This window comes from Rattus norvegicus, chromosome 7 (assembly GCF_036323735.1).
Source record: "Rattus norvegicus strain BN/NHsdMcwi chromosome 7, GRCr8, whole genome shotgun sequence".
Lineage (NCBI taxonomy): Eukaryota > Metazoa > Chordata > Mammalia > Rodentia > Muridae > Rattus > Rattus norvegicus.
The window spans coordinates 67,905,688-67,917,977 of record NC_086025.1 but is presented as its reverse complement, the minus strand read 5'-3'; the positions used below and the strand labels follow the sequence as shown (position 1 = coordinate 67,917,977).

Here is a 12,290-nt window from a genome sequence, read left to right as displayed (position 1 = left end):
AGCATCACCCAATCAAGCCATGTGAAACAGCCAGGAGGGAAAAGGATGGGATGCCATGAGCCAATACAGGGCAGAGGCAGCCGGCATGGGGGTGGAGGTGGGGTGGGGGTGGAGTTTCCATCAGGATCAGTGCAAAGATAGCCTGGCTGTGAAATGCTTTGTTTTCTGCCTTCTTTCCCAAAGGGTATGGATTCCCTGAAGCTCTGGGATCTAGGGCAAGTCCTTTCCTGGCTGCCAGGAAGGGTTACAGCTCCAGAACCTAGGGAAAATCTGCATGCTGTGAATCTGCCCTGGAAGCCTCTCCTGGCATTGGTGTGAGGCAAACACTCTAGCTTCACCAAATTGGTGACATCTGTACATACTGATCTCCAGTAAGCAGCCTTTCCCTGGAACATCAAAACAAACGATTCCCCTCCACTCTAGCTCTTACGTGCTCTAAAGCTCTGACGCACGCTTGCATAATTCCTTTCAAGGCAAGAACCTCATGTAAAAACAGAAGCCAGTAAATCTGAGGTCATCTTCAATATCAAATTCTGTTCTATCAGGAGAGAGCTACACACACACACACGCACACACACACACACACACACACACACACACACACACACACACGCACGCACGCACGCACACACACACAATCATACCAGCTCTTTCAAAATGGGGAAGCTAAGTAATCAGTTTACTTCTGGGGCTCTCTGAGCTCCCACCGGCTCCTCTTTCCAAAAGCAGTTTTCAAATATGGGATCCAGGGAAAGCATAAAGCAAGTGTCTGGCTTCTCTCCAGCAGCCAGTGGGAAAGCCCAGGGACACCCTGGGTTCTGTGCATTGTGGTTTCCCTCCTCTCCTCCCACACTTTCCACAAAAAGAAATGCAGCATACAACCCAAGGAGGGTGGCCTTTGTCAGAACCAAGTCTGCACAGCAGGCTGCCTTCAGCTGCTCCCAATAGAGCCAGCCCTGGAAGACTGAAAGTTTGCCAGGAAAGTGGAGAGAAGGCTGCCAGATCAAGAAGTGAGTTGTAGCATCACTCCTCTTGAGAAGCAGTTAGCCTAGTGTCTCACTGCTGACACCTCAGTTCTTTTCATAGTAGGTCTGAAAATAGCTCAGGATTCTTTAAATGTCTGGAGATGTGGGCGATGACAAGAGTTTAGAGTGCAAAAAAAAAAAACCCCACACCTGTCCAAGAACCCCAAATCTGTTCTTGTTACATCCCCCTACAGGCTGTCTGGATGGCAGGCACAGTCAGGCACCCCCACAGCTCTTTGGAAGACCATTATTCTTGGCCTTGGAACTGGGGTGATCATCCTGTTCATCCAATAGGCAGCTCACACGGCCATTTATGTGTCCCTTGCTACAAGTCTCCCCAGACCCTATTGTCTGTCCTCACTGCCCCATTGAAAGGCAACTTTTTCTTTTTTTTTTTTTTTAAAGATTTATTTATTTATTTTATGTACAGCATTCTGCCTGCATATGTGACTGCAGGCCAGAAGAGGGCATCAGATCTCATTACAGATGGTTGTGAGCCACCATGTGGTTGCTGGGAATTGAACTCATGACCTCTGTAAGAGCAGTCAGTGTTCTTAACCACTGAACCATCTCTCCAGCCCGCAACTCTTTTTCTTAAGGGACCTTTTTTATCCTCTTAAGATCTTAAAGAGCCCATGCACATTTTCTTCGTCCTGAGCTGTGACCCTTCGTATATATAATTAGATTTAACATGGCTCCAACACCTATCAGTAAAGTCCCTAGTGGATCTCAGATACTAACATATTGGAAGAGCAAACCTTGGAGAGAGCGTGTAGGAAAGAAAAGGTCAGTTTGTTAGCCTTACTTAGGGGCTACTTATAATTATCAAATAATAATAAGGTTGGAAGTAGAGGTGACAGCCTAGCCTTTAAAACAGCTGTGATGGATTGACCGATGTGTGACAGTGCTGGGGTGCAAACGTTAGTGAAACTCGATGCACAGGAAGTGCAGCAATGAGAGTGAGTAGACAGGAAGTGGACAGTGCATTTCCACAAGCAGTGTGAGTGCCTGCACCTAAACCACCTGAGGACTGGATTTACAGCTCAGTACTAGGCCACTTGCCTAGAATGTGCAAGATCCTGGATTTGAGTCCCTGCATCATACATGTGCATATGCACTTGCATGCGCACATGAGTTTTATCTGCCCTATCTCAACAGTTAATTTTGTGAATGGAAGAGTCGCTATTTTGCTAAAAACTCCCCAGATGATTTTGATGTGCAGTGGCCCTGAAGTTTGTACTACTTACCTGCAATGAATGATGCACTCTCTGTTTATTGCCTCTGAAGTGAATATGGCTCTTATGGTGATTGAGTAGATAAATAAGTGGGGAGGAGTCCAAGATGACTGACAGCTCCCCCTGTGGACCGGAAGCACTGCGGCTCCATTAGCAGAAGGAAGAAAGACTGGACAGAGGAAGTTTGAGAAGAGGTGGTAAGTCCATATTAGGCATGATAGACTTCTGAATGTGGCCTAGGGTATCAGTTTGAGCTGGAGTCAGGCTAGAGATGTGGGAGTATCCTGGCGGAGGCTGCAAAGGTACTGACTCTGAGGGAAGGTGAAGGGAGACAGAGAACCGCCCTAGCCAACAGCATGTAACATCCAAGAGTTGGACAAGGGGAGTAGAAAGAAGTTTTTCTGTGGGGTCAAATAATCTGGGGAGAGGGATGGCTTGAGAATCAAGGAGAGGCCTCCTGGGTCAGGTGTCCTCATGAGAGGCAAGAATAGCAGTGAGTCACAAAAACAGAATGAGGAAACCAGAACAGGAAAGCCCTTGGAGGCTGCTGGTCGACACCTTCTCAGAAGACAGAAGAGAAATGTAGATAATGGGCCAGTGGAGCTTCCTGGGCATGGGAGCGTGAGAGACCCTCTGCTGCTGCTTCTTGGATGCTGGTTATTGACAGGTGCCACACCTGTTTGTTCTGTGTCTGTGTGTGCCCTATACACACATGGCTGTAGTTCCAATTCAAAGTTCCTCTCCAGACAGCCCTCTGCCCACTCACGTCTCCCCTTTGTGTCCCACAGGGGCTCTGGCAGCACAGCCCCTCCTCAGGGAGTCTGAGAACTCATAGTCCCTTGATAGCACCAGCAGCCAACCAGTTCCTCAGTCAAGCAGAGTCTGTGAGGCGAGGAGCAACCGCATTACACTGAAAGCCTCCAGGTAACCTCAGGACAGAGGGGCAAGGACCTGCCTGGCTGCCCAAAGGGAAACAAGGGGAACAGATGGACTGCGTGTGTTTTTCCCCTCTCTGCCTACGAACTTTTAATTGCAGACATTTGGACGACATATAAGTAAGTGTGAGAAACTTAGAGCCCACATGAGGGCTGCTTATTTAAAAACTCAAGGCACTTGAAGCAGACAGTAGGCCCAACCCTTTCTCCAGGACCCTGTCCCAACCTTGTATATAAGCAGTCCTTCTACCTTCCTTAAAATCAGAGATTCGGGAGCTCTTGTGCTACAGTGAGGACGTGAAGAGGCATGCAGAAGTTCTGCTCCCATACCGAGGTAAACAAGTGGGCATGGATTTATGAACTATTCTATCCAATTCCTCACTCTGCATCAGTGGAAAGAGAGGCTCAGAAAGGCGATGAGTTAAAGGTAAAGCCTTAGGTAAACCTTAGACTCTCCTGGATGAGGAGAGCTAGGAGCCAAGTTCACGAATCCTCCAACGATGTTCGCAGCCAGCCTGGACACTCCATACCTGGTGTGCTATCAGCAACCACTTGAGTTGCAAAGGCTTGGCCCAGGGCAGGGTTGTCAGAGCAGGCTATGGAAGCTCAAGCTCAACGTGGGACATTGAGCAGCAAGAAAATCCTTTAGGGACCTCTGGTCCCCTGGGGTCCCAAGACAATTTAACTATCCCTACTACCGAACAGCCATAGCTCCAGATATTGGGGAAAGCTCCTCCCCCAGATGCCTGACAAGAAGAAAATTTTCCTTCTCACTCACTGCTCAAAAAGCTCAACCTTGGGGCTGAGAACCCAGGATGGGAGTCAGGATGATCCTAGAATCCCAGCCCACGGAGGCAGGGACAAGGATTCCCAAAGCAAGCGACTAGCAAAGCCACTATGCACTGGGGTCAAGTGAGAGACCATGACTGAATATAGAAGGTGCAGAGTGATTGAGGAAAATACCCAACATTTACCTTAACCTCTATACATGTGCAAACATGAACACACACACACACACACACACACACACACACACACACACACACACACACCAGATAACATAAACAACCAAACCAAACCAAAATAACCAACCCCCCCCCCCAAAAAAAATCCCAAAAATCAAAAAACAAAAACCAGTTCAGCCTTTCTTGGGCAGGCCAATCCCTTCCTTCCCAGTGTCCTTGTCTCTGCTACTCCATGTTTAATCGAGGGGTCTTAGGGAAGTGAAATAATTGTTTTCTGTTTAATCTGCACATTTGCAAGGCTGGCATTCTGAGCATGTCAGTCATTTGCCTCACTCTGGAGTCGAGGCACAGGAAACTCAAGCACAGCAGCCGACATAATGGTGGTGTGGGGCTGCCAGGACGCTGGCACGGTAGTGTGTTAACGAGTGTTAAAACTGACATCGCAAATACAGTGTTCTCGATGTTTAAAATTACAACTCTGGAACAAGTCATGCTGTTAAAACATACAAGAAATACCAGTTAAGCCTCCAAGCAGAGACCACACAGCCTGTGGTCCCCATCGCCGCTCTCCCAAAGTGCAGAACAAATCACTTCCATTGAAACGAAGCAGGAATTAACAGGTAGCTCGGTGCTTTGAGTGCTACAGTAAGAAGAAATAACAAATCCAAATATTAAACATCAATTACGACCTGATGAGCTAAGCATAAGCTCAGCACTCTACACGACCCTCCTCAGCAGCTAACCTGGGAAGCGCAGGGCTTTGATGGGAAACACAGCCCAAGGTTAATGTATCTGTGCGATGAACATGTGTCACTTCCAAATGTCCATCCCACATGCTTTGAGGAAGCTCCGCCCATGTATTTGTCCCAGGAATATCGAACAGGTCAAATCCCAGGAGTGGAGTTTCAGCCACCAGCTAGGCATGAGCGAGCCTGTTTCTACTCTGTTTCCCCAAGAAAGAATTGTACAGGCTACTTTGATAGTCTGTGGGCTCGATTCGGCTTTGTAGCCGTTATTCCCAAGAATAGGGCAGAAAAATGAATCTGCCCTCCCCTGGTTACCAAGAAACTACCGTGGGAGACATTACCTAACTTGGCTAAACAGAGGCCTTGTGTCTGTCTAGGACTTGTGAACTTCATACCTTCATGTGGTTCAGTGATAAGGGAAAGGTCCCAGAGTCTTATACCCTTCTTTATGGTCTATGGGAATCACTGCAGATCCCCAGCTATCTGGGCTGCTCTCCCTCAAGGTCTCTGAAACCACTGCTTGGGGAATCAATGCTCCTGGGACCTTTTCATGCTCAGAAGCAACTAAATCTTGGTGGGCAAAGGAATATTCTTTTACAAGTATACATATATGTACAAGAAATGTTAAAAAGACAGTTTCTAAAGCACTTTGGGATTCCCCCAATGAAAGGCACCAGATAAAGCAAGTCGTTACCAAAAAAAGAAAAGTCAAGTTTTCCAGCTTTCATATCCTTGTAGGTACGCACTAGAGGTAACTCTTTTTTGGTGTTAAACATGTTCATTTAGAAAAAATCCTCAGGAGAGTGGCTAAGTTATTCTGCCTCTTGCCTATTTCTTCTTTCCATCAACTTCATGGTCAGTGAGTGACCATGGATATCATGCTCAGTTACAGTATACCATCAGCCTCAGCAAACTGAACAGTCCTCACAGGTTTACGATGTCCCCTGACACCAGTGCAGCTGGGTACAGTTTTATAAATGCATAGTCTTTCCAGGGCTGAAGATCCATCCAACAACAAGAGTTCCGTGTGCAAACTCCCCAAACCAACCCCTTCCTTCCGGTTCACGGTGGGGTTCCTTCCGGAAGTCACTTCACATCCCTGCTGCTTTGGAATAAGAGACAGATGTGTCTGCACGTAGGCACTAGGAGGTTGCCACCCGCTGCCCCTCATTGAGCCTCCAGTCTGGTGAAAGATCTGAACTGGAAGCTCAAGGGCATTAAATGGCCAGTGCATTCATCCAACAAATCGCCCACACTGTAGTCACCATGGCAACTACTAGTACACAAAGCCCTCTGAGGTGTGGATTATCCTTGACCAACTAAAACACAAAATGGACCAATTAAGAGTAGGCCCAAACTTTGGATTAAAAGCCTGTTTATCTCCATATTTGGATCCCTGGATTCTATAGCCTTGCCAAAGACGCAACAATAACGAAAGCCACTGGAAAACCATCAGATTACTTAGGAGATGATGGGAAAGAATTATCTTAAAAGGGTTCCCCTTCATAATGTTTTGTGCTAACTGAATGGAGTGTTTGGAAAGGGAATGGAGATAACCCTTCAACACAGCTTAATGGTTGGTTGAAAGGAGTTTTTTTGTTTTTTTTGTTTTTTTGTTTTTTTGTTTTTGTTTTTTAAGACTAGTTTTAAGCCTTTAAAGAAACTCACAGTTACTTATATTGTATACAGTAGCAGTTTTTGGCTTTATAACTCTTTTCTTCTGACCTCTACCCCTGCCCTCCCCAAGCCCCACTGCAATTGCAATGAGAATAAAAACTGCAGTGTTTCCACCCTGGGTAAACACACTGCCTTCGTGCGTGCTTGTATGTTGAATCTGCTTCTGTACTTATGTTTTCCACAGCAGGAAACAGGAAACCCTGTGCATATACTATCCTGTGTCCTACAAGCAAAACTACCTAAAGCAAACTCTGCCCAGAAACAAAAGAGCATTCATTTTATGGGCTTTCAGAGCAGACAAGAAAAGGTTTAAGCTACTGCCCTCGCCAGCAACCTAACAGTGCTTACTACACAAAAACAACAAAACACTAACCTCTTCTAGTGGAGAAAGACAGCACAACCTTATTCCTAAACATCTTAAAAAGGAAATGCTTGAAAAACATGCTACTACCAAGACACAGACTTTGGTCAAAATGGCCTGGATTAAGAATCTCAGCCAGAAATAAATGTCTCTGTAATTCCCCCAGGAAAAAAGAGGCCTGACCATCAATAAAAGGGTTTAGCCTACATGAACTCTGCTTACAGCATCCTGGGGTTTAGTCCATGTTCAGCTAAAGTCCCTGCCCCTAGACTTATCTGTTAGGGGGAAAACATTCAGTCTTTACTACATATTGACTGAGTTACATTCTCTTACACTGACACTTAGGAGATACACATCAGTCCACATCTTTCTGTAAGAAGACGGGTGCACTCATGCACATCACTAGGACAGGACCAGGCAGAAAGACAACTTGAAGACTTGCATTGGTCAGGTGTGCTTTGCTCTCTCTCTGTTTTGGTATTAAGGGTAAATGAAAGCACAGGATACGTAACCGAGATTATTTTCACATGGCTGTGATCCAAATCTCATGATAGCCTTGCTGCCCTCATAGACAGATACGTTCTCACTGGAACTCATACAGCAACCTCAGAAATAGGAGCACAGACAACTCAGCTCACAGGCCATACTGGGGTGTGAGCATTAGGATACTGTACACAGTGAACAGAGAAATTGGCATTCTAAATACTCATCTGGCAGGAAGATGAACATTATATGCCTATGAAGCAAACACCAGTGAGTGTCGTTTCATTGAAAGGTGCAAAGGCATCTTTTTGGATACACCATCCTCAAAATAAAAAAAATACTCTAAACATTGCAAAAGCAATCTAGGGCTTATATCCCATGCAGTGCTACCTCTAGGGTCGGATGACTTCTTAGGCCATAGCCCTAAAATTCCTCTGGCTGTGCTAGAAGCACAGGCAGCAGATCAGCAATGGAAGCCTGGGTCCCAACTAATGTAGAGAGTCGTCTAAACTCAGTTCACTGGGTGAACTCCTACTCATATTTGTCAGGCTTGCCATGAGGGACTTAACTTTATGAGCATAGTAGTCCCTTAAATTGACGGAGGGGACCTCCTTCATTCCATCCCCAAAGTCACAGCTGCGCATGGCGCTCTCAAGTTGCTTCTGGCGCCGATAAAAGTGGGAGAACTTATTGAAGATCAAAGTGATGGGCAAGACCACCACCAGGATACCTGCCAAGATGCAGGCAGAGGCAGTCAGCTTCCCAGCTGTGGTCCCTGGGACCACGTCTCCATACCCAACGGTAGTCATGCTGACCGTGGCCCACCACCAGCAGGCAGGAATGGTGGCCAGGCCCTCGTTCTCTTCCTTTTCAATGGTGTAGGCCACCACAGAGAAGATGGAAATCCCCACCGAGAGGTAGAGCAAGAGCAACCCCACTTCCTTGTAGCTGTACTTCAGGGTGGCCCCCAAGGACCGGAGGCCAGTGGAGTGTCTGGCCAGCTTGAGAATTCGGAAGATTCTCATCAGCCTCAGGACTTGAGCCACCCTGCCCAAGTTAGCCAAGGTAGGCGAACTCTCCACCACCAGGTTCACCACTAGAGTTATGTAAAACGGGACAATGGACATGAGGTCAATAAGGTTTAGGGCATTCTTGAAGAACTTGAGAAAGTCAGGGGCCACAGCGAACCTGGCCACCAACTCAAACGTGAACCAGGCAATGCCAAAGTGCTCCACGATTTCGAACCTGGGGTCTTCGCCAGGGTTACCCTGGCTATCGGGGATCTGGAAGTCTGGCAGGCTGTTGAGGCACATGGTGATGATGGAGCCCAACACCACCAAGATGGAAAGGACGCTGAAGACCCTGCTCAGGACTGAGTAGCCCGGGTTATCCAACGCCAGCCACAGCTGCCTGCGGAAGTTGCCCAGGGGTTGCCCATCGAACTTGGAAGCATCATTATAGAAGGCTAAGATCTCGTCGAAGGAGGAAGTAGTGCTTTCCTGGTCACTCTGCTCGTCCCACTTCTCCTGCTCAGGTTCCACTTTGCGGCCGTGATAGCTGTAGCTGCAGCAAGAGTCAATAAAGAACTCGTTGATACCCCAGTACTCGATCTCCTGGCTGAAGGAGAAGACGCACAGCTCGGCCATGACATGGAGCTTGCCGGTGTGGTAGAAATGCAACACGTAGGGGAAGAGCTCAGGGTTACGGTCGAAGTAGAACTCACGCTGGACATCGTCGTAGTCATCGCAGAGTTCCAGAATGGCCTCTCTCGAGTGGCAGAGGAGCAGACGGCCCAGGCGTGTCTCAGGGAAGCGCAGCAGCGTGTGGGAACGCAGCCGTCTCTTGAAGCCGCCTACATTGATTCGGATCTCTCCATCCTCGACGTCGGTCTCAGACAGGTCCCACAGGCTCTGGCGGGTCATGCTGGAGATGCCCAGGCGCCCGCGCCGCGCGGGGGCGCTACACCTGAGAGCAGAGGGAACCGCATCTATGTGAGCGCCTGCACTCCCCACCCCGTCTCTCTTTTTCTTTCTTTCCACCCTTGTCTAGCGGGGCTCTCCAGCAGGGTCTCTAGATGCGGTCCGGCACTGAGGGGCAGGAATGGGTCTATGGGATTTGACTCCCTTCCCAAGGCAAGGCCAGGGTGTATGTTTCTAAGAGTACACCCGGGCCTTCACCTCTTCCCGGTAGTGGCGCGTAGCGGCTCTGAAAGCCCAAGGGGGCTGCGTGCTGACCTTGCCTGTGAGCAGACCAAGGAGACGCCCCCGCCCTCTCGCCGCAGACAGGCGGGACCCAAGCTGAGATGCGCACCGGCAGGGCTGGGCCAAGAAGGGGGCGCGGAGATTTGGGAGGAGACAAGGAAATTCACCTCTCTAGTCTGTAAATCTTAGCCGAGGGGTAAGAGGGTCAACTCAGCGCCCCAGATCTCCAGCTTTCAAGGACCGATCCCATTCCCAACCCCCTTCCTACCCCAACCCCCGCGCCCTTCTGGCGCCGTGCTCCCTGGCCGCGTGCGCTGCGCCTTCCCGGAGCTCGCCTTGCGCGTTCTGGAAGCGCTTACCTGGGTGCACCGGAGCCCGCGGCCGAGGCCGGCGGGAAACTTCCCAAACCTGCTGGCGAGCATCGCCGCGGTGGCCGCCGCTGGCTGGCTGCGCGAGTGCGCGCGGGTGCGAGAATGTAGATGTGTGCGCCTGTGTGTGTGCACCGCCACCGGGCAGGCGGGGTCCGGCGTGCGCCTCCTTCGGTCTCCGGCCCCACACACCGCCGCCCGGGTCCGCGAGAGGCTCACAGGTGGCTGCGTGGCTCCAACGCTCGTGGAGCCCCCCTCTTCCGATCCGCGCGCCCCTCACCCACCACGAGAGACAGGAGCCCACGCCGCAGGCGCCCGCGGAGCGGGGGCGGGAACCGAGCCGGTGCGCCTTGCAGAGGGCCCTGAGCCCCGCGCTGCGCTGTGGTGCTGAACGGACAGCTCCGAGTGCTCCAGCCTGGGGCACAGTCGCCGCCCAGACTCCCAAGACGTTCCGGGGCGTCATTCTGTTCTTCGGGCGCCCCCCCAGCTTTGCACGGAGCTGACACCTTTCTCCCCTCCCTCTGCATCCTCCGGGGACAGCTGTTATTGTCAGCACCCTCTGGGCTCAGACAGAGGGTTGCCTACAGTGACTTTCCTCCCTCACTGGGTCTGTAGGAAACAGACTAGGAAATGAAGGATGACTTCTATGTATAGGGCTGATAGGGCAGCAACAGAATGATCTACCGACTTCCTCTTTTAAAATCTGAAGAAAAGTTTCCACACCTGGAAATAGGGCTATCAGAAAACGGGAGCTGTCAGAAAAGACAGGTTGAGCTGTGGCAGGGATATGGGTGGGGCAACAGGGTTGGGTGCATGCACAGGTCCTGTTGACATGGGGAGGAGTAATGGAGTTCTGTTTGAGAATTCTGCGTGGGACCGTGTATATACAAGCCAGTGTAGTGTCCTTGGTGTCCCCCTGGTCTCTAAGCAAATGCATGGTCCTCATTTTTAGACTGTGGGATGCATTGTTATCAGGGAGTTAGTATCTACATGTCTTGGTCAGAAGTCATAGAACAGTTCTTATAAGGTGGCTCCAGACTCATAGGAAAAACAGAACAGCCATGAGAAACACATTTTCCTTATGTGGCTCTAAGGATGCCATCTGAATCAAGAGGTGTTTTGGCTCTAGACTGTTTGATGGGTTGGAGCTGAGCTCTGGGTCAGAGTATTGGTCTGGTATGGACAAGGCCCTAGAACCAGGTAAACAATGCAAAAGACTAGCCTGCTTTGGGTTCCTGAGGGGGTCTGCAGAGAATCCTTGATCTAGTTTTGTGTTGCGTCACTGGATCCAAGTATGAGTCCTTGTGCCAGCCACTCACCTTTGAGCATATGTGATGTGTATATTGGTATGTGTGTCCTCACTGAGAGGACGCTGCATTCATGTCTCTGAAGCCTCTGTGAGTGTGGGGCTTCCAGTAAAAGCAGTTCTGTGTGGGAAGAAGGATAGTGTGGTGTGGTGAGCTTCCTTTCTTTATGTTTGATGCTAGTGGTGGCAGCGGTGGTGGTGACAGTGGTGCTGCTGTGTGTGTGTTGGGGGGGTAATGGTCTGCCAATTGGTATTTGTGTGCCCATTTATTTGTAATTACTTGGTTTTTAGAATGTTTTGGTTAGCATATGAAATAATGACATTCTCATGTGTTTATCACTGTGCTTTATTCTTGTCATCCTATCTACTACTGCCTGCTGTCCCCTTTCCTCCCCGAATCCATCCCCCATCCCTGTCTTCTTTTTTGATACAGGCTTTCTCTGTGTACCTCTGACTGTCCTGGAGCTCACTCTATAGACCAGGCTGACATGGAACTCTCAGAGTCTGCCTGCCTCTGTCTTCTGAGTGCTGGGATCGTTAAGTGTGTGCCACCTCATCTGGCCCCAATCATCTATTTCTATGGGAGTCTGCTTAGCATAGTCTTGCCTTATCCTCTGTCTAGTCTGGCTGGATCTATCATTTGAAGTCTGGAGCTCCCCCACACCTGGCTTGGCTTCTGTCTGGAGGTTCCTGGGTCTCATTCATCCCTATGGTGTGCTGCTGGGACAGTGTCAGCCTTTGCAGAGGGCGTGTGCATTTGGTGGGTGTGTAATTACTGGCTCACTGGCTCTCCTCTTCAATCCCTCCCACACCTTAGAGTGTGGCTGTGAGGTGTCCACACTGCAGGTGCCCTTAGCACCTGGGGACATTGCTCACTCTTTAGCCTGCTCCCCGTCCTCTCAGCTGTCCTTTGGCAATCCCAAGCCTTACAGTCACCTGTGCTACACACATCTGTGTGGGTTCTGCTGCACGGCACTCTGCTCAGACC

General features: G+C 49.6%; 1 protein-coding gene across 1 annotated transcript; it reads right to left on the bottom strand.

Moving 5' to 3' along the window:
- Positions 1–4,415: 4,415 nt before the first annotated feature.
- Kcns2 (potassium voltage-gated channel, modifier subfamily S, member 2) lies at positions 4,416–10,486 on the bottom strand. The gene is made up of 2 exons (NM_023966.2): positions 9,988–10,486; positions 4,416–9,392 (listed from the first exon to the last, which is right to left on the bottom strand). Exon 2 carries the CDS (start codon positions 9,347–9,349, stop codon positions 7,916–7,918), a length of 1,434 nt encoding a protein of 477 aa, NP_076456.1. The 5' UTR covers positions 9,350–9,392; positions 9,988–10,486; the 3' UTR covers positions 4,416–7,915.
- Between the last annotated feature and the right edge of the window lie 1,804 nt (positions 10,487–12,290).